Below are 22,294 nucleotides of genomic sequence, written 5' to 3' on the forward strand. Positions count from 1 at the left end.
TTTTTTTTTTTTTTTGTTGTAGTTCTCTCACTTATTTATTTTGTGATTTACATTTTTTAAAATGTAATCTGAAGTATACATTCAAAACTATTTTTAGTTTTATTTTCATCTGTCACCATATTATACCATAGATATGATATTTCTATTTAGAATTAGTGCTTTATTTCACGTAAGTTCAAATTTTCTGACGTCACAAACAGTTTATTTATTTTTTTTTATAGTAAAATTTAGTAACTTAATTTGTGACATGCTGAAATGGAACCTGCGATTTTTGCAATGGAAAACATATTTTACAATTCGGCAACTGGGAAATATATTACAAAATGAACTATAAGTGCTATAAGTATCCAGCTAAACCTGAAAAAAAGTTTTTTTGATCCATTTTTCATAGGCATATTTTCCTACTTTTCGATGATTTTAGTTATGTTTCCTTCAAAGGATATTACTTATGTAATGAAACATTTCGAATGTACGTGAGTATGTCGTGCTGAGAGATCACCTGCAACTTTTTAAAATGAACGAAGTCGTTCAAATGAGCGAGTTGAATGAACGGATCAAAAGAATGTACGATCCTCTGATGAACGGATTATTCAAAAGAACTATATTGCCCTCCTCTAGTTTATGCGTAGTGGATGGGCCAAATAAATCTGTGTAGTTCATTAAAACCAGCCTCCAATATCTTGGTATAGAATGGCAAAAATTCGCTAGTCTGTGATTTTATCGTCATCAGTAAGCTTAACTGATGATAAAGTGTTATCAACAATTAGTTTGTTATCAAGCGGCAAAAGTGTAGCAACAGTTAATACCAAACAGTCTTTTATTAAAATTTCCGAAACTTATTTTACTGGAAAAAGGTATTAATTGTCCTAGTATTTCGTGTAGTTGACGAATTAAAAAAAAAATGTTGTTATGTACCGTCATTTTTTTTTCATGTCATTTGATAACGCTAGAAAAGTAGATTGTATTCCAATAAGGCCATGAATGGCCTGATTAGGAATCCGGTGCCCTTTTTACGACACCGATGGATCAGATGGAAGATTATGCTGCACATCTGTACACGAACTGTGCACAGGAGTTGCAAAAAAGAAAAACGACTGATTAGTGCTCTAAATGTGACGATTAATCTTCCTCATTTCCATTGAAGTAAATAGTAAGTATAGAATTTTTGATAAAGTTTTTGAGAGTTTATGAAATGGAGTTAAATATTTTTGCATTGAAAAAAAAAATTGAAATAATTTTTGTTTAATAGTACTATTTGGTATTTTTCAGAGTTAGCCTTGTTGAAGAGAGTGTTTCTAATAATGCCAAACTATCTTTATTTGTTAGAACTGCTGAAACACTTACTTGAAAGTCGAATTTTCGTATGGAATGATAGATTTTTCCTATTTTTGTTATGGAATACGTGATTGAATATTCAAAATTTGGAGCCAATGAGGTTGTTTCATTCAGTCGAAAGTACTACTTTTAGTCAAAGCTCCCAAAAGTGTTCGTACACTTTGAAATTTTTTAGTAAAACCAAAATAACGCAAAACTTAATTCGAATATGAAGTCCATTTTTTTTTCCACATCATTGTTATGTCATTCTAAACAGCCCCCCCCCCCCCTTTGTTTTTTAAATAATGACGGATCTTCTTTTTGAAATGGATGAAAAAACGAAAGGACAGATAAATCATATGCCACAAAAGTCATCGTACACTCAAATATTTTCGATTAAATTCATGATTAAAATTATCATATGTCGTTTTTTCATTATTTTTGCATTGTGTTGACCCTTAAAGGTCATTTGGCTTTAATTTTTGGTTTATTTATTCCTTAATGCTGTGCTTATTACTTTAAAATGGCTGGTATTTGTAAAAAACCACAAACACCATTCGAAATTTGAATTTTTTCCTCACAGTAGCGGTAAATTGGTTTGAAATGTCTCTAAATTAGTTAATTTATTCTATTCTATAATAAAGTGCTTGATAAAATGCTTTAATGAAAAGAATCGGACCGAAAACAATGTAAGAAAAGGTCAATAGGCAAAATTGACAAAGCGTGATCGATTTACAGTTAAAAAAATTACGAATATACCTTCTGCCGAAAACAGCGAAATAGAGTCCTCGGATGCCAGGTGACGAAGGAGGAGTCAAGTGCCTTCTCGTGGAAAACGGACAATACCTGTTGTCCATATAAAACGCTACTTTATTTCTGTATTTTTCATAGGTTATACACAACAGTGTTATTGCTGTTTGTGGTTGATTCGAAAATACTTATAGGGGCATTCCACGGTATTTTTGACATTTATGTAGAGTCCGTAACGTGACCTTTTCTGCCATAACTTTTTAACTTACTGTTTGATTACCATATTACTTTATTTTGATCTTTTCCTACCAACACAGCAGCTTAAATTAAAATAATTTGCAAATCAAATGGTAAATTAAAAAGTTATGGCAAAAAAGGTCACGTTACGGACTCTACATAAATGTCAAAAATACCTTGGAATGCCCCTATATCTAACCAGAGTCCCTTAATTGTTAATATTCTCAGTTAATTCATAGCTAAGTTATAAGAAATAAAGAAGTTGCCCATAGTGATAAAAATGCTTTATTACATGATATGATATACAAATGACAATAACCGAATAACACCTTCATTTTGAAAATTTTCTGCATTTCATGAACACATCAATTTTTTGTTCACATATTTCAAAACTAAAAGCACAAATTATTTTGCACTTCGTTCTCAAAATATCATCTTCTCATACTTGATATGAAAACACAAAATTATGTGCTACTTTGTGTATTCCTGAGAACATTAGTTAACATACAATGAAAAAAGATGATTTTACGATAATTGGGTCTTTTCAGAATTTTATTTCCAATAAAAACAGATTACACGTGGAACATCAACATTTTATACCATAGTACTGAGCTTTTTGTAATTTAAAACATAATTTTAAAAAATCACACACAATTTGTCAAGTTAAAAGAAGCTGATGTGGCAAAAAGACCCTGTATATCGTAGAATCTATCTAATATATAAGGGATATAAAAATACTAAATCTCTCGCAATTCGTCGGTTTGAATAAATAAAATGATATAAATAGGATGAAAATAGCAATATAAATTATGAAAATAGTAGTTATGAGGTATTTCAAAGCTTCAGCTTTTAATTTCAAAGCTGAGGAACAATGTAGAGGAAGAAGTTTTTAATGTGTTGTTCTTTGACTTACGTACTTAATTATTCTTAAAATTAGGATCGGGCGTTAACAGCAAGTTAAATTTAAAAGTTTTGAATCCTTTCTCGAATTCACATGTTAAAAAATTTCTATGGTTTGAGAAAAACTAGTCAACATTTTTCACTTAATTATATTTTGAAAATGGTTTAGTAGTAACTTTTTCTTTCGTCAATGGAGTTTTTCGTTTAAAGAATGCTAATAAAAGTTTAAATATGATTAAGACAAAGAGTTTCAGAATAGAAATATTTTCATCTTAAAAACAAATTTAAGAAAAACTAAATATGCATTCTTAAATTTTTTCTATCACGAAAATTCTTAATTTGCCCAAAATCTAACTTTAAAAGAGTAAGCCCTTTTTTAAGAAGATTGTACGATTTATCCAGCCTTATATCAAAAGTCCTCTCTATGTCTGTGTGGTAGGAAATTGCCATATTTTGTGACGCACTGCATTGATATCCGAGTTCAACTGATTCGCATCTTGTCTTGGCTGGTTGTGGAATTGATTCTTTGTCCACCTCCTTCCTAAGCTAGAAGTTTCTGTCGAAGGATTTACCGACGCGTGAAACTTTTGTCGTTGTCCCCAAAATTTAGACGAATCTAGAGATTGCTGTTTTTTGTTTACAACTCGGTTTTCTTGACTAGCAACAGATAGTTTGCGATTTGTGCTAGTCGTTCTGGTATGTGAACCTTGCTCAGATCGTCTGGTGGTTTCCTGCTCCCATACTCCTTTCACACCTGTTGGGACGATAGAAGTTTCTGGGATGTCGTCCACCTTCAACCAGGCTCTTGTTGCTGGTGTTGGTTGAAAACCGTTGTTCCGTATAGGTGATGGTGTGGGCTGGTGTACTTCTGCTGGAGTCCAAGTGCCAGCGGTAGCCATTGGGGTTGATTTCATCCTAATCAAGGGGTTCAAAATGTAATCACCTTTTTTTTGAGCAACTTTTAAAAATATAAGCATTGTATTTGTATTGTCTAGTAACTATATATGTCACACCTTGAGTCAGATTCGGTAGTTTTGATTTTTTGCTGAGATGTTTATGGATTGGCAAAAAATAAATGATCCAAGTTTTTGACATAGAGTGACAAACGCAACCTTTTTATAATACGAAAAAATCGTGAAATTTTAGACTTTACAGTAGTTTTTTCGATTTTAAAACCCTGAACGACAAGTTTTACCATAATGCATACTATGAACGTTTTTAAGCGGACTAAATTCGTCACAATAGGTATCTAGAACTGTCTCCTTAGACCCAACGGTTTCCAAAATAAAGCCTTTAAATTTTTTTTTTTTTTTTTGTTTCTTTCGAACCTCACAAATTTTAGCAATATTTTGCCGTTCTGATTGACTTTACCTCGATAACTATTCGATCTGAAGAGATAGCTCAAAATCCATATTGTAGAAAATTTAATCTACTGTAAAAACGTTCAGCAGAAGCATTTTGGAAAAGTAGTCGTTTGAGGGTTAAATTCGAAAAAAACTTCAGTAAAGTCTGAAATTTTACGGCTTTTTCTTTGATTTTTTACAAGGTTGCGTTCGGTGCTCGAAGTCAAAAACTTAGATTAATTATTGGACCAACTCCATGAATAACTCAGCAAAAATCAGAACTATTAGATCTGAAAAAAGATCCCTCCCCCCTCTTCAGGAGAAAATGTTACTGGACTATGTCAACCGTTATAACGATATAAAGCAGCGTAGTCCAACCAGTAGATCTCCCATTTATCAAAATTTGAAGATAATTAGTACAAATGGTAGGAGAAGCTCTCATCTGTTTTTGATCAAGAGGTAGTACTAGTATCCCTGGTAGGTAATGCTATACATCAGGATTTAGCAAAACTTTTCATTGGAAGTCTCCCAAGGCTCTGTACTTTGAACGCGTTTTACTCAAAACTTAAGAAAGTTCACTCACATTCCTTTGCTCCTCATTGCCTCATAACAGATTCATACACGAAGCAGTGAGAAGCAAAGGGATGTAAGTGCCAAATTTAAAAAAAAAATGGAGATTATCGTTGCAAATGATAGGAGAAAATCTCCTCTGTTTTAGGGCAAGAGATGGTTCTAGTGCAGCTCTTTCGGATGCTGCTATACAGCATGATTCAGAAAAAAAAAATCAATGAAAGCCGACCTAGGATCTGAATTTTAAACGCGTTTCACTCAAAACTTTAAAAAGTCCACTTACATCCCTTTGCTTCTCATTGACTCATATGTTCGTTACTGAGCAAAAACAATACATTTTAAATAATGTTTGCGGAAACTGTAACACTTAATTGCATTTTATAGAATTATAACCAATGTTCTTCATTAATTTCATGAAATGAAACAAGAATCAAACATTTTTGGACTCTTTCTTTGTTTGGGGAAATATTTACCTCGTTCCGAATGGTGCAGACGAATGCACCAAACCATTTCTCTTTTTCATTCCATTGGACTGATCTTTTGCTGGTTGTCCATCAATTCCATACCAGATCGGCTTGACTGTCGGTACAACAGCGTTGGAGGACAAAGAGGGGCTTCCGTAGTTGCCGGACGTGCTGCCACTCGACGTGCTCCAGGAGTGGGTCACTTCTTTTTGGATGTCAGACTGACTCCATGTACTGCTGACGACTTCTCGACTCGATCCCGAGTCAGACTTGCCTCGTCTGGTGGGCGTGTCTTGCTTTCGTGTGTTCTTCAGGAGCAAACAGGCAAATAGTGCAATAGAAAGATATTAAACATACATTTTTTTGCAGAATCGTTAAATGCAGTCGTTGATTTATTATCCATCGTCAAAAACAATTTTCTTAGTAACATTTTTGTCAAACTGCGCTTCACGTTATTTTCTTTTCCACAAATATTCAACAAAAAGTGAAAAAAAAAAAAAAGAGAGAGAGAGAGAGAAAGAGAAGGGGTCAATTTAGCGATTCCACACCCTAATAAACACCAAATTAATCCAGAATGTTCTGCGATTATTTTGCCTTTCAAAAATATATTTTATGTATTTTCTTTAAAAAAAAGAAAAAAAAAAGAAACCATTATATAAAGTTAATTTTCACAAGAAAAAGGGATCGAGAAACAAGCTATGTATTGTTTCTAAAATAGCATCGAGATTTCTTTTCGTGCATCACAAATTTACTCTCATTGAATGAAAAAAAAAATTCTAAAGATTTCTGAATGAAAATAATCGTCAAAACGTTTTTTTTATAGAACCACTCACTATTCAGAATCGCTACCAAAAGAAAAAAAAAGAAAGGAAAAAAAGCAACAAAATGATGGTACATATACATTTAATATTCAAGGATTAACTGGTGGTTAATTGGTTGAGTAAACATTTTTTGATGATAAATAAGAAATTAACTTTTCTGAAACAAATTGAGCATTTAATGAAAGTCTAATAATTCTCAAAGGATAAATTTTTAGTGATTTTAGTAAACATTTTAACTACTTAAATCATTTAAAGGTACTTTAAAGTATTCGAAAATGTGTTTTTATTGCTTTTTTATGTTCAGCTTAATTATAAATTTTTAAAAAAAAAGTTAAGGTAATGTGAAGGGATATTAAAGATAGAGACTTGAAAAAGTTTCGAAAAATTCTTATACCCTTTTTTATATTTTTAATAATTGAAAACAAGCAATCTTACTTGCTTTCCTGTTGATCCTTGATTTCCCCAACTTTTTGTCGGTCTTTTCTTATCTAAATCTTGTGGATTCCAGGGCAATGATTTCTCTGTCGTGCTCGAAATACCTTCAGTTGTCATGGAAACTTCTTTATACACCTCTGCATTTAAGTCATAGTATGATGGAGTATCAGAACAGTTGACATTGTACCACCAATCGCAAACAAAATACTTTTGGTTGAAGATGGTCCCGATAGGACAAAGGAACGAATCTTTGCGGTTTCCTGGCTGACAGATGTGGAACACCTGGAACAAAGCAGAAATATTTAACCAGCCAAAAAGAAGTCAATAAGAGAGCTCATGCGCAACCCTAAATTGAGTAAAAATTGAGAAAGGAATATTTCATTTTTACATCAGTTACTCTTAATTTAAAAATACACTAACTAGTTTCAAAAGATCTCGTTAGGGAATACCGAATGCCAATCACTATTACTTGAAGTTATATCGATAAATTATAAAATGTCGCACAGGTGGCGTGTGTCCCATAAAAGTGGGGGGTCAAAGAAGATGTGTGTTTGGGGTAGGGGGTAGGTGAGTAGTTGTCTTAACATAGATTTCTTTTCTTTTTTTTTGGAAAATTGGGTAAACTATTGCATTGTAACGGCATTCTTGATTCAATACATTTCTTCAAAAATTTTGGCAGCTGACTACGGTACACAGCATCCTTTCAATTCAAAGTAAAATCATACTTTTTATGAAATAAAATGAGAGAAATAAAAAACTCACACTTATTAAGATAATTCTTGTTCTTTAACCACGTTAAAGGATCCAAGGATATGCATTTTTGATTGACTATTTAATTTTGAACTTAGAAAAGTGGAGGGGCAATCCTCCATTACTTTTGAAAGTGAGGGGGCAGTTGCACCTCTTGCCTCCTCGCACGAATCGCCTATAACATGTCTAATGTACTTCCTTAGCATACTTAAGAAAGAGAAATAAAGATGTTAGTATACGTTTTGTGGAAACTGGTGTTTATTTCCATCGGTTTTCCTTCCGTTTCTCTTCTTTAATTATGCTTTGGACTTTCGTGTCATGAACAATATTAGCTATCAAAATGTGTTATGAATGCTCATAACAAATTCATAAGAACACGTGCGTCAAGATCGTAGTTTCTACCCTGAAAAATGAAGCTTTTTTTCCCTGCTTATAAAATTTATCTTTATATTGTGTTCAACAGTTTCAACGTGTTCATCGATATAGTTATGTCCTTATTTATATTCACGTTTGTACCTTCGTGGTCCTGCGGTAGAAGTTTCGTCTTCTAAGACGGAGGTCGTGGGTTAGATTTCCGCCGGTGCCCTGGATGTTATTTCCTTCTCTTATGTGGTAAATATTTCCTGTTTGTGTCCGGAGTCAAGGCGTTTGGCGCGCAGTACTCTATGTATGTGAAGCTGTTTAGCTTCTGAATAAATAAATAAATAAATGTTGACTTATTAACCACAAATATCCCTCCTTCTTATTTCAACCTTTCATTTTCTTAATATCTTTAATTCCGTTCATTAATGCATCATGCATGGCCATACACTTAACGGTGGATCTAGCTTCTAGTTTAGGTCAGCGTCTAGTTTGGTACCCTGCCATGAGGAGGGTGGTCATGAACGTCATTTTTAGCTATAAATAGATGATCCCAGGCGAAGTTTTTTGGAAATTTCAGTCTTAAAATGCGGCTTTAAGCTATATTTGGTAACTTAAAGGGGGGGGGGGGGGGTCATGACCCCATGACCTAACTATGGATCCGCTCCGGCATACATTTTCTATTATGATCAAAACTTTCTCTCCAGGAGCAAATTCTTACATGCTATGACCCCTTCCACCACCCAGCAGATAATTCATGCTGCTTTAGTGGGTTAGCGTAATATATCTGCAATTTCACGAATTAGACACAAATTGGTACTCAAAAATACATTAAGAAGAATAAGAGCTAAATTCGTTGCAAATATTTATTGTCATCAAACCTGGCAGCCTGCGTCTACATCGCCATAGTATCCTCTCGTCGGCATTCTGCTGCAGTCGAAATCAGTGTTTGGCACTGTCAGATAATCTGGGAAGTCCATTCCAGGAACTCCTCTCAGAAGAGTTTCCAGATTTCCTCCGGAGCTGCCTCCCTCATCGGGATAGTCACTGCCTTTGTTATTGCCTTGTGGTTCACTGCTCCACCCCATGTCACTTCCCTCATTTGAAGACCAAGATTGCGAATTCCAAGAGTTGCCTGTTAAAAATTGCACCATAGTTTGAAAAAAGGATTGAAACATACTAACCATTAACCAAAAACAGTAGAATAGTTAACAGGACAATAATCGTTCAGTAATAGATTTGTGTCACAAAACTGGACCGGAGGAAGAAATTTATGTTTTTGGCGATTTAATTGTTGAAATTATTTTTTCAGTATGAATCTTTCGTATGAGGTCTCTGTTACTACGTTAGAGGAAAAGATATTTTTAAAGTTCATGTAAAGCAAGGGTTGACAATGGCTCATGGAGATAGGCCGAATATTAGCAGCCAGTTCTTATTTTTCAAAACTTCATGATTATATTGTAATTTCTTTTACGACACATCGTTTTTCCTTCATTTTTCTAACATCCATTACAAAATAATTTTTTCAAACATATTTTTTAAGCAACAAATAAATTAAAAGTGTGTACTCATGCAGTAATTATGTTAAGAAATTTCTCGAAAATAGCGTTTCCGAAATTTTAAAAGTATTTTTTTTTCTGAACGAGCAATAAGCTTAAAAATATAGGATTTGGCCATTTTTTTCAAATAATTTGACGAAGTTTAATATTTTTTCAAAAATTTTTTTAATCGGTGCGCAGATTCAATTTTACTTTTTACGCTTTTTCACATGACGTCACAAGTGATGAAATGCCATTCACTGATGCCATTAGCGCAGAGTGCAATATTTAATTCGTATCTTTACTCAAATTTACTGGCAACAATATGGTTGATAGCAATCTTAGAGCGCAGTATTTAATTTGCTTTTGCATTATCATAAGCTGGAAACGCGGTAGACAGCAAGCGTCAGCGCTCAGCGTGCCAGTGGAACAGCGAGCCAAAGTTCATTACTTGTGATGTCATAAAGATCACGCCTTGTTTGAAAAATTGGACATTTAAAAATATTGATTAAAAATTAAACGTTTTGAAAATAAAAGATTTTCTTTGCTCCATGTTATTTCTTTTGCTCATTCTATCAACTTCAGTGACTAAAAGTAGTACTTTTGACTGATGGAAACAACACCATTGCCAAATCTAGAGCTTGAATCCGTCATCTTGCGGGAATTTAAAAAAATAGCCAAGGAAGTAAAGAGTTTTAATTTTGCGAGGACAAGGTAACTGTTCCTTAGACAGATCATATCCTATGCAAGTGCGTTAATCTCGGTTTACCTCTTTCAGACGCCATTAACCAGAGAATGCAGCGCCTCCTATAGTTCATTTGAATTTAGCATTGATAAAAGAGATTAAGCTCATCAAAAACAGAAAATTCAATTTTAAACTAACTCTGAAAATTACTGGTCTGCAAAAATTTGATTCACATCCATGACAACGTTGGGGATAATGCTATGAAACGTATTGAAGTTGCAGACAATTTTGCCGTCATTTTTTTAAGCACAAGCTCTGAAGATCTGTGTACCGTGGCGTCCTAGCGCCTATAAATTATAGAGTCCTGATGAAAATGTATTGTTCTTTTTTATTACTAACTAGCTGCGTTACCCGGCTTTGCCCGGTCTATCTTAAAAATGAAGATTGCGTCAAGTGACGTATATTTAACAATCAGGCTTAAATACAAGAAAGAAAAACATCATGCAAAATTTCTCAAAATAAATTGAGAAAGACGGATTTAAATAAGAAAAAAAAAAAACTTTTTGTCAAATCTTTTGGATTTGCCGCAACAGCACTTATTTGAATTTACTGAACACATTCAGAAATTTTCTCCCGAGATACGGGAGTCGACTTGCTCAAGGAATACATTCCTTTTACTATTGTATAGCTACGATCGAAGTAAAAAATGTGTGTGTTTTTTTTTTTAATTTGAAAGTGATTGCTTAGAAAATGTTAGGCAAAAAACCGTTTGTGACAGTTGCTATTAGTTAAAAAGAGTAAAGAAACAAGTAAACTAGGAGACGGCGTAGTAGCTACTACAGAAAGTTCGATAAACTATCAAACCAGCTGATTGTCAATGACAGTTATTTTCTTATTAGTAGGCCTTTATACATGTAATCGAACCAATTAGTAGTCAATTTTTTAAAAAATGCAAGGAAAGTCAGTGAATATTAATGAAAAAAAGAAGCCCGGAGTCGGAGTCGGCCTGTTTTCGAGTGACTCAGACTCCTTTTCCCCAAAACCAACCCAACTCCGACTCAACAGCCCTGGTAGCAACGAACCACTTGCAAACCTAGTGCATTCCCCAGGGACTGACGTTCCTTCATTCATGTGGCATCCTTGTATGCAGATGCGATGACCACGATAATTTTGATGCCCTAGGGAACCTCCACCAGATGAATATACCTGGGCTCTTACGATGCATGAGACTACAATAAAAATTTAATTTTACAAAAAGTATTCAAAACCAAATGAATACTCGAGGGGTCTTTTACATGTTGCGAACTCATACGAAATAGAATTTTAAAATTATTTCCGCTTGTTTATTGTTCTTTTAATTCTGAAATGAATGGTGTAGTTGAATTTTCAAAATATTTTTTGTTGATTAAAAAAAATAGTTAAAAGCATGGGAACTGACTGCCATGTAAAGTACTTTAATGTCCGTCAGTTACTGTGTTTACAACTTTATTTAAAAAACCATGCAAAAGATTATTTGGGAATTAAATTACGGGATTAAGTTCAGCTTAAAAAAAGAACCATAAACCACGGGAAACTATTTTCAAATTGGTGCATATTTTGCGCGTAATTTGACTAAATGCTTATGGTTTCCGTCGAAACTGTCAGCCGATTACCCGTGGAATTGCCCCTCTAAAATTTGTAGAAAATATTAATATTTTTACCATTATTATTTGGCAGTAGTAAATAATTAACGCAACTCAAAAAGTTTCTGTCATTTTTTTTTTCAGCATTATAATATACCTCTACTTGTCTTAGAGTCAGATCTTTCCTTTGACGTTCCGCCGTCTCCTTTGTTTGAGGACCATGAAGATTGTGTGAAATCTTTATTCTGCGCTTCCATAAATTGTTCTCCTCGATTCCAGCTCCATTCGTTTCCACCATTTTGTCTATTGCCTGCATATCGTCGGTCCTGGAATGTTTGACGTAACATTATTAATCGGTTTTTAAATGAAAATTTGTATATTTTATTTTTGATACGTCCTTTAGTTATGATTTCTAATTTTTATAGATGCTTTTGGCGATTTTTTGTTCTGGAAGGATTTTAAGTAAAGATTGATGTATTCAATTAATTATAAACTGAAAGCAGAACATGATTATGATAATTAAAAAAAAGAAAACCTAGTTAGACGTATGCTAGAAGTATCAGTTATGGATAAATATATTTGCTGATTGCTTTTTGATAAAATAAATTTCAGCCTTAGAAATCTGATAAAAAATAAACTTTTAGTAGTGTATCGTGCAACTACATTACTACCTCGGTATAACGACTTTAGTGGGAAAATGTAGCTTCTCACTCGAATTTTTTTACTACTCTACTAGTTATCGGATTCCTGCTTGCAATTTTTAAAGACTGGATAATCTTCTAGCAATTAAAAAAATATGTAATAGTAACAGAATTTGTCAAACACTTTCAGTCTGTTATTTAATAGAAGTTAGATATTTCTATACCAAAAGTACTGCAATTGTTTGCACCACAGTTCAAATTGAAATGCTGATACTTTCTGTACTTTCACAACATAAATAAATAAATAAATAAATAAATGAATAAACAAATAAATATATGAATATATCTATATACTAGTGTCTAAAAGCTAAGCATAATTCGTAAAACATGGAAAAATGTAAGTAAATATCAGTCATATTGTTCAAAAGTACTAAAGAAGAAACATTGTGTATAAAGAAAACAATGCAGTCGATGTCAACATGTGCGAAACTTCTGCTCACGTGAGAATGAGTAAAAAACGGACTAACTCGGTACAGGGAGACGTACCAGTTTCTGCGCAGGTGCTATGTTAAAAGTTGCATTTAACAACTAAAAAGGACTAATGATGGCATAAGAAAGCTAACTAGACATGTTTCTGAAAGGAAGAATCATTAGAATGCTGGAATCTGGACGATTGCAAACCAAAGTGTTTAGACTGCTCGATGTGCCTCAGTGTGGATCTTAAGCCTCTGGCAGAAGTTTCAAAGTAGAAGAGAGATGATATCCGACGACCAGTGTGAAATTGGCCAAGAATGACAACACTTCGGCAAGACCAATATTTGTAGAAAAATACGCGTTGTCAGAGGCGCTGTAAAAGCCAATGAATTTCGGCACAGTGGGACACTATGGTGTAAAAGAACGATTTTCTCTTTAGTCTGAACATGGATTCTCGTCAGGCAACGATATGGAGAAAACGCGGAACACGTTTTCATAAGGAAACATCACGGAAAGACATCTGTTTGCAAGGGGACTCATGATGTGGGTAGGCATCATGATGAATGACCACACAGAGATGTGGTCAAGAATTGAAACCACATCTTGAGCTACCATATCTTTGAACCGGGATCTTTTACTGGTACAAGGCACTGAAAAGAAATGCTTGAGCCTTATACGAGCTTGTTTCGAGGGACTGTAGGATTCATTTTCATGGAAGATAATACGCTTTGTCACCGTGTGGTCCTGGATGACGACTGCTTTCAAAGTAAAAATATCCAGCGCATACAGTGCTCTCCTCGCTCTCCTGATCAGAATCCCATCGAACATGTGCAGTGTATGTTCGGAAGACAAATTGTAGTTCTTCCACACCGAACTAAACTCCGTTGCAGAGATCAACAGCAATCTCCATAATGCTTGGAACTCTTTGAGGCCCCAAGTTATCCCGAATGTCTGAGGAAATATGGGAAATCGTTGTCCTGCATGCGTAGCTCCCTGAGGCTTCTTCAAGTATTGTTAAGCTGTCAAGTCAACTTTGTATTTTAATTTCTTTGACTAAAGTGTAAAAATATTCGTCAATTCAATTTTCTTTCAAACTTCATCCTTGACTAATAAAGGTGAGTAATATCCCTTTTTTTGCACTGTTATCTTTTGATATAACTGTACTACATTCGCGTTCCACGTTTCCCATCATTCCGACTTAGGTATTCTAAAATATACACATCATCACTAATTATGCTTAACTTTTTGACATCAGCGTATGAGTTGTCTTCAAAAGTGATTGGAACTTACCCTTATAGCCGATGTCATAGTTAGGATTGCAATGAAGGCGAAGCCTGTAAATTAACAAGAATTTAAAAATATGGTAAAAAATAAAATGAAGAGACAGTTTTACGAAATACAGATGTTAGCTCATTATTTATACTCTTCTAATCTTATACTAGAAAATTTGATCTGTAAGCATCAATTTTACAAGTTTTTACACACGACCCGCATGTTATAATGTTCTGTCAAATGTTTCTGTAATCACATATACGAAAATAGAATTTTTTGCTTCTACTTTCTAAAAACATGTTAAAAAGGAAAATAAATAAATTCCTTTAGTCTGAACTTACCTTTTAGAATCGTTTCCATACTTTACAATCAGTAGGCCAAAGCTTGGTTTCTATAAAATTAGGTGGAAGAATACATTAGATGTATAAATAAAAGGCCAAATTATAAGGAGAAATATTTATATCAAAATCATGTTAGATGAACAAATATGTTGTTGTGGAGTTTTATTGAAATTTGACGAGAAATTGGTCAAGGGAAAATTCGGCAATAAATATTAGAACCTGTTTTTGCGGCAATAAATAATTAAGCCCTGAATGAATAACAATTGTAATATTATTGATAAAATAATATAAAATATGAAAATAAATAATTGGTGGCGATAGCTCAACTGTAAAAGTTAGGTCGAAAATTTTGTCCCAGATTAGTTGCTACATTTAAGTCGAAAATTTTATCCCAAATTTGTTGCTACATTTAGGTCGAAAATGTTATCCCAAATTAGTTGCTACATTTAGGTCGCAAATTTTATCCTAAATTAATTGCTACATTTAGGTCGAAATTTTTTTCCCAAATAAGTTGCTACATTTAAGTTAAAATTTTTATCCCAAATCAGTTGCTAGATGTGAATACTTTTGTGCGAAATATTGAAACTTACGGTTTTATGAATTTATCTAAATATTCATCTTTCTGATATACTGGTGGTAAATTACTCACTAAAACGGTCTTGGCTCATGAGTACGCGATATTTGGATGCTGAAAACTAATTTGGTACTGATTTAAAGAGTAAAGGGGTTATAAGTTGGTAAGTAAATTCTGTTAATTTCATAGCATAGAACAATGTAATCTCTAAGAAGAATGCTCCAATAACCATAAAATCATCTTCATTAATAATCAGTGAAAATGTACTCAAATGCAGCAACTAGTTTAATATGAAGTGAGTAGTAAGAACAGTTTAAATGTAAAGGGTGTTTTTTTTAGAGGTATAGAACTTTAAGTTGGCAACACTGTTTGATATGTGTGCCATTTTGATAGCTGTCACTTGTTTTGTGTTCAGTTCGGTTTGCCATTTCATCATGAATAGACAACAAGGCGGTGCAATATGCCACACAGCGCGTGTCACAATTGATTTATTGAAAGAAACGTTCGGTGAACGAATAATTTCGCGTAATGGACCCGTGAATTGGCCTGCAAGATCATGCGATTTAACACCGCTGGACTACTTTTTGTGGAGTTATGTGGAGTCTCTGGTCTGCACCGATAAGCCACAGACGATTGACGCCTTGGAAGAGAACATTCGCCACCTTATTACTGACATACATCCTCTATTGCTGCAAAAAGTGAGAAAATTGGACTTTCTCCGAGCCAGCTGAGGTGGCCATATGCCAGAAATCATATTTAAATGAAAATGGCAAAGAATCACCTTTCGAATAAAGCAACATTCATGGCAATTAACAACATTTAACTGTGTTTTATTTGAACCTAAAGTTTTCTACTTCTAAAAAAAACACCTTTTAGTACAAATATAGTGAAAGAAGTCATTTACATTCACTTTTAAAGTTACTATTTTAGAAAATCCACTTGACTAATATACAAGTAGTTAGTTATCAAGGTGTAGTAATGAATCATATACATTTTGCGAACACAACATTCATATAGCCTCATAATTTTCCCCAATTATTGGAATTTTGCGCATAAATTGAAAGGTTATACGATTAGTTGGGATTTCAGCTTGTTTCACGAAATCTAAAGGTTTATCAGGTTATTAGTGTCCTAGCAAAAATCGATGAGAGACCCAAACTTCAAGAAGCGTTGACGCATGTTTTTTTTTTTCCCCTCAAAATTTTTGGATTTGAAGGGGGATTTTCGTAATCATTAAACTTTATTGTTAATATTATTTTGCTAAATTCTGTACTTTCAAACAAGAAAGCCTTTTTTCATTTGCGAATCGTAGTTCTGAAAAAAAAAGCTCGGATTTATGCTCGTTTCATGTTATTTAAGGGTTTACTAATATTTTTAAAAAGAGTGTCATAATCTGACAAAAGCGACCAACAATTACAGATGCTCTGAATTATTGAGCTTTAACTTTGAGAATTTCTACATTTCAAGGGAAAAACTTATATTTAAAATTTTTATATTTCAAATTTCTTAGGCTTACTTTTCTTTTAGCATTTTTTTTTTCTTGTTTTTAATTTATGGCTCTTGCTAAAAATGTTGCTCCCGAAGCAAAGTCTTATCTTATTTTACTAACTACACGAGTGCTGCTGCACAATTGCTATTGAATTGTAAAACCGCTAAATAACTTATAGAAAAAATTACGGTTTTTACTCAAGCTGTCGAAACTTCTTTTGCATTTCCCACGGAAAATTTTCATAATTAAACTAGTCATTTATCCATTTCTTTCAGTCTGCAGTTTAGTTTAAACCATTCGAGGTCCTTTTTTATTTCTTTCTCATTTGTAATTAAAACATCCTAAAGTATTTAACGTAAAAAAATCAGAACCGTGAGCAGCAATAAAATATATTTAAATATGGCATTAAGGTTTTAAAAGATCAGTTCGTATATGGGAAGGAATAGATTAATAACTCGTCTTCCAACGTTGAATGTGCTAAATGTAGTCTTTTGTGGGCAAAACACTTCAAATGCTAATAGAAGTTCACTTTACTGATTGCTACAAACAATAATAATGGGAGCTTAAAATCATTATGAAATTGTAATCCTTGAGCTTCTTACCTTCTTAATCGAAATTCCTGAGTCAGTAGGCCTACACTTTCTCCTTGACACCTGCTCTCGGAAATAAGTAACCATTACTCTCACAAAAGCCTTAAATACTCGGTTGCAAAATCCCACTTTATTCGGACTTCCGTGCCTTCAGTTTTTCTTCCGGCAGTAACAATTTCTTATTTCCGATATGGGTCATCTATGGACAAACTCTTTGCAAATCTTTTGTGGGCGCGTGCCATGCTTCAGCTATCCTCATCTTCTTTCCCTCTGATATGAGTTTTTGTTGTAAATCTTCTTGTTCGTACAAAAGGATTCACTTTCGCGTGCAATCAATTTGTGTTTTTCTTAACGACGAAGTCATTGTCTCAGCTCTTCTGGCCGGAGGTTTGTGAATGGTTCGTTAATTGGCTAGAAATTGATATCGGGGCACGTCATTAAACAGTTGTGAGGGATGGCCCTCTGAATCAGGACTGTTGTCATGCAAACAGGGTTCTTACTGTCCACTTAACGCTGCATTTCTACGATGTACATTGGCCATCAATTCTGCCATTCATCCGTGACTTGCGATTTCTGAATAATCACGTGTTAATTGCTTATTGGTACCAGTGTAAGCATTTATTGATGGGGCAGCCATTTGCTTTTGTAATTTGCACCAAAGCTCTCTGAGGACTAGAAGCTCATTATCATTTTTCAAAACACTGTCAGGATTATAGCATTATAATGTGAATCAGTTTCATTTCATAATAAAATTTGATGCAGTGCAGTTAGTAGTTACATTAACACCCTATTTTGCATAAAAAGTATTCTTTCAAAAGTATTTAAAGAAAAAAAGCTTAAGAAAAGATTTTGAATTAATGACTTGAATCGAAGAAACAATCGAATAATTGTTTTTTTGAAGAAAAGTTTCAGAAGCCCAAATACACAATTCCATGCTTTTCTTAGTTCTGCTTTGGAATTGCATCACTATTATCTATACAGTAAGTCTAATATGCAGCGGGATATTCGTATTATTGCTAATATTCCTTGCTCTATGATGCACCAACTCAAACTGATAGGACAGAACAATAAATGAAAGTATAAATAAAAGCTGGTAAAAAGCTCTTAAAAACTTTAATATTATATTTATTTTAGTAGTTTCATGTTGGATGGAATTGAAAGATAAAAGCTAATTATAACTGTTTTGTGCCTTTTTACACGCATGTAATGACATCACAGTGAAAAAACATTTACATAAAATTGATAATTTCAACGGGTAGTAATTTTAATTCCAAAAATGTATACAGTGGCTCCCAAAAGTGTTCGTACACCTTGAAATTTTGTAGTAAAACCAAAATAACTCAAAACTGAATTCGAATATAAAGTCCAATTTTTTTTCGCACCATTCCTATGTCATTCTGAATAAAACCCAGTAGTTTTTTTTAGAATATTGCCAGATTTTATTTTTGAAATTTGTCAAAAAACGAAGAGTCAGAGGAAAAATACGCCACAAAAATCATCGTACACTGAAATAGTTTCGAATAAATTCATAATTAGAATTATCATATGTGGTTTTTTTATTATTTTTGCATTGTAATGATACTGTAAAGTCATTTGCCTTTAATTTTTTGTGTATTCATTCCCTAATATTTTGCTTAATATTTTAAAATGGCAGGTATGCGTAAAAAACAACAAACACGATTCGAAATTTGATTTTTTCCCTCACAGTAGCCGTAAATTGGTTTGAAATGTCTCTAAATTGGTTAATTTATACCATTCTATGGTGAAGGGCTTGATAAAATGCTTTAAAGTCAAGAATCGGATCGAAAACAAGGTAAGAAAAGGTCAACTGGCAAAGTTAACAAAGAGTGATCGGAGGTTTACAGTTAAAAAAAATATGAAAAATACACATTTCAGAACTGAAAAAGTTTCTGCAGAATTGAATGAAACATTTTACGTTTAACTTTTACCTAAAATTGTTCGCTAAGTTCTCTGATTAGCTAGATTAAATAGGACCGCTTCCCGCAGAAATTTTCTTGTTCGTACGAAAAGCAGTAAGCTTACACTTTCCGTCGTAAAATCAATGATAAATAAGGTCAAAACGTTTTGGAACAACGTCTTACTCATAGACGAAAATAAATTCAACATTTTGGGTTAAATTGTTTTATAATTGTAAAAAGAAGAAAAAATGAGGAATTTAATCTTAAGAACTTAGTTGGATCGGTTAATCAGGACGGTGAAGGTGTTCTTGTGTGAGGGTGCATCTCAGCATCAGGAATCAGAAATTTGGAATTTTTTGATGAAATAATGAATTATGCTGTTCATTTAAATATTTTAAGAAGCAATTTGAAACTATTACCCAAAATTTGGTAATCGGAAACAACTTTGTTTTTTATCAAGATAACGATAAGAACTAACGATTCACGTTTGGCGCCTCAAAATTTGTCCTTAAGCTTAGAAATATCTCCTCAATCGCTAGATTTAAACTTAATGGAACATATTTGGAGATATCTGGTGGCTAGATTACCAAAATACACCATTGAAACAAAAAGCGAACTAGAAACAGTAAGACTCGTAGCGCGGCTGAACACTTACTCAGAAATTGCACAAAAAAAGAAAGAAAAAACAATGAAATCTATTCCCAGACGTTTAAAGGCTGTTGTTGTTACTGCATGATATCCTACTAAATAATAACTTAGTAAAAAGTTAGATTATTTACTAATTTTTTGACATTTTTTCAAAGTGTACGAAGACTTTTGTGAGAAAAATTTTCCAGCACTTTTTGGTTTTTGATTTTTTAAAAATTAAGTTTTAATGTTTTATTAAAAATTTTCATGCAGTTTTGTTAAAAACAGATCATAGATCTTATAATAAAATACTTATTCCGAAATATTAATTCTAACCAATGGATAAGGGCCTATTTCATTGAAAGTCGTAGGTGTACGAACACTTTTGGGAGCCACTGTATATCAGTTTTCATAGACCAGTACACAGTTCTAGAAATCAAATGGTTAAAAATAATTTCACTATAAATATGGCAATATCTTTAAGTGACAAACATTTTATTGCTTTATTTTCCTCAGGTTGACTTGAAATTATTTTGGCTAATCATATTTCATAAATAAATCCTGTTTGATTGTGTTGTTTACTGGTATCTTTCAAAGTCAGTTTTTTTTTTTTTTTTTTGAGCAATCACAATTTCTAATTCTTTTCACTTGACAGTCTTTAATGTTTGGTTCCTTTTTCAACCCCACCGTACTCTGCAAGCGCGGTTCCTCCGGTCCTGAGCAATCCGCTTCTCCTGGTCGCTGGCGTCCATATCCTACACACACGAGCGCTCATGCACACACATACACACACACGCCAATGTGCACACATACAGGTTTATGCCCACATACAGGCCTATACATACACACATGCAACTATACACACGTAACCGCCCAAGAGGAGGAGCAGGCTTGGAGGACAGGAGCCGTAATGAGCAGGTTCCTGTCGCAACTCGTGATTGCAAAAACATAATTTGAATTCAAAATTTTAGAATTCAAATAATTTTTTTTTCTTTTCTTTTTTTTTCCACAAAGAAACTCAAAATTCCCCCCAAAGAAAAAAGTTTTGATTTTATAAGCCACAGAAGAGTGGTACTCATAAACCTGCGCTTGTTCAATATTGAAACACGTTAAAAATCAGTGTCTTTAGGAATGCCCATTGTAATATAATTTTTCGTGCTGTAATTCAGGAAATATGCCAAGCAAAAGAAAGGAAAGTAAAGAGCAGAAAAACTTATTCAACATCCAGCAGTATAGAACTAGATAAAACATAAATTAAGGCAAACACACCGGTAGTGCAGTTCTTCAGTAGTGGCCACTTCAAGGTTTATATTTGAAAAAAAAAACTAGCATTCCAGGTCTCTCATTGGATTCAAAAGTGCATCCAACGTGCAGGAGGTAATGTTTGAATCCAATGGGAAACCTGGAATCTTGCTTTTTCAAACATAAACCTTGAACTGGTTACCACTGAAGCACTACTAAGCACTGGACACTACTAGTGTGTTTACCTTACACTTTATTTCTAATAGAAATTTCAAAATTACGTTTTCTTTAGGATGTGTTATTATTGAAATAATGCCAGAATTTGTAGATTTCAGGATTTATGAGGTTACGACAGCTAATGCCGTTGTTGGCATTGGTTATATCTGCGAATATTGTTTTCATTGCGATAGTTGGTTTTAACTCTCAACTCTATAAATAACTGTAAACTGTACACCATTATTTGCCAAGCGGAGATTCATAGAAACATTTTAGTTGTCTGTGACTTTTTTCATATTTATTACATGGTTTTACTTCTACGCTGTCATTTAGTATAACGGCTAAATGGAACTACTACTCATTTAATAAATGCTATGAAAATAACAACTAAGAAAGCTTAAATCTGCCTTCTGGTTTATTTTCAGCCATAAAGAAAATGCGAGATTTTGTCGAAAAACAAGAAAATAGATTTTGTTTTAAAAACCAAGTGCGGTTATCGGGAATTCACACCTCCGTGAACTTGAATTTTAAGGATCTAAATGAATGTAACAAAAGAAGTACACACGTTTTCTTCCTCTTTAACATGTGCAGATTGCAGCAACGAGATAGGACAGAACAAATTCCCTGAAAAATGTATCCATTAGGCCTATATTAATGGAAAATTCGTCGCCTCCGTGATAGACCTTATCAACGTCATTATTTCGGAGGTGAGAATGAATGATGGAGAGGAAATAAATCAATTTTAGGCAGTCTACCAAAACTATAAATTACCAGTATATTCTGAAATTTACTAATTTAGAAGTATATTAATACCATACTTTTTTAGCACAAATTTGAACTAAAAGGATAACTAAAATTTAAGTCGCACTTCAATTAAGGGAGATTATTATTTGATTCACATTTATCATTAAAATAGCTCATTAATTGTGCAATTAACAAAACTACTACATATTTTTTTATTTATGAGTAAATTAATGGGAATTTAGCTGGGCCATTGTTTATGGTTACTTCTAGTAGGTTACACTTTTGAGAATGAGGGGAAAAAGAAAACGAAACGTTTTAAAATTGAAAAATATTTTCGTTCAAAAGTTAGACAGTCTGGTGAAATTTGATGCATGTT

General features: G+C 33.4%; 1 protein-coding gene across 1 annotated transcript; it reads right to left on the reverse strand.

Annotated features, from left to right (window-relative positions):
* Window positions 1-235: 235 nt before the first annotated feature.
* Window positions 236-12,136, reverse strand: LOC129224794 (uncharacterized). Its single transcript, XM_054859343.1, has 6 exons — window positions 11,947-12,136; window positions 8,826-9,079; window positions 6,835-7,116; window positions 5,588-5,886; window positions 3,774-4,116; window positions 236-250 (listed from the first exon to the last, which is right to left on the reverse strand). The coding sequence occupies exons 1-6, from the start codon at window positions 12,134-12,136 to the stop codon at window positions 236-238; spliced, it is 1,383 nt and encodes a 460-aa protein (XP_054715318.1).
* Between the last annotated feature and the right edge of the window lie 10,158 nt (window positions 12,137-22,294).

Source organism: Uloborus diversus, chromosome 6, assembly GCF_026930045.1.
Source record: "Uloborus diversus isolate 005 chromosome 6, Udiv.v.3.1, whole genome shotgun sequence".
NCBI lineage: Eukaryota > Metazoa > Arthropoda > Arachnida > Araneae > Uloboridae > Uloborus > Uloborus diversus.

Bases quoted from the DNA above. Each gene is read 5' to 3' on its own strand.
- LOC129224794 (XM_054859343.1), bottom strand. From the start codon at position 12,136: ATGTTACGTCAAACATTCCAGGACCGACGATATGCAGGCAATAGACAA. The intron at 9,080-11,946 runs GTATATTATAAT...AATTTTTAACAG, and splicing joins TGACTCTAAGACAAGTAGAG to GCAACTCTTGGAATTCGCAA. The intron at 5,887-6,834 runs GTAAGATTGCTT...TTGCTCCTGAAG, and splicing joins AAGGATCAACAGGAAAGCAA to AACACACGAAAGCAAGACAC.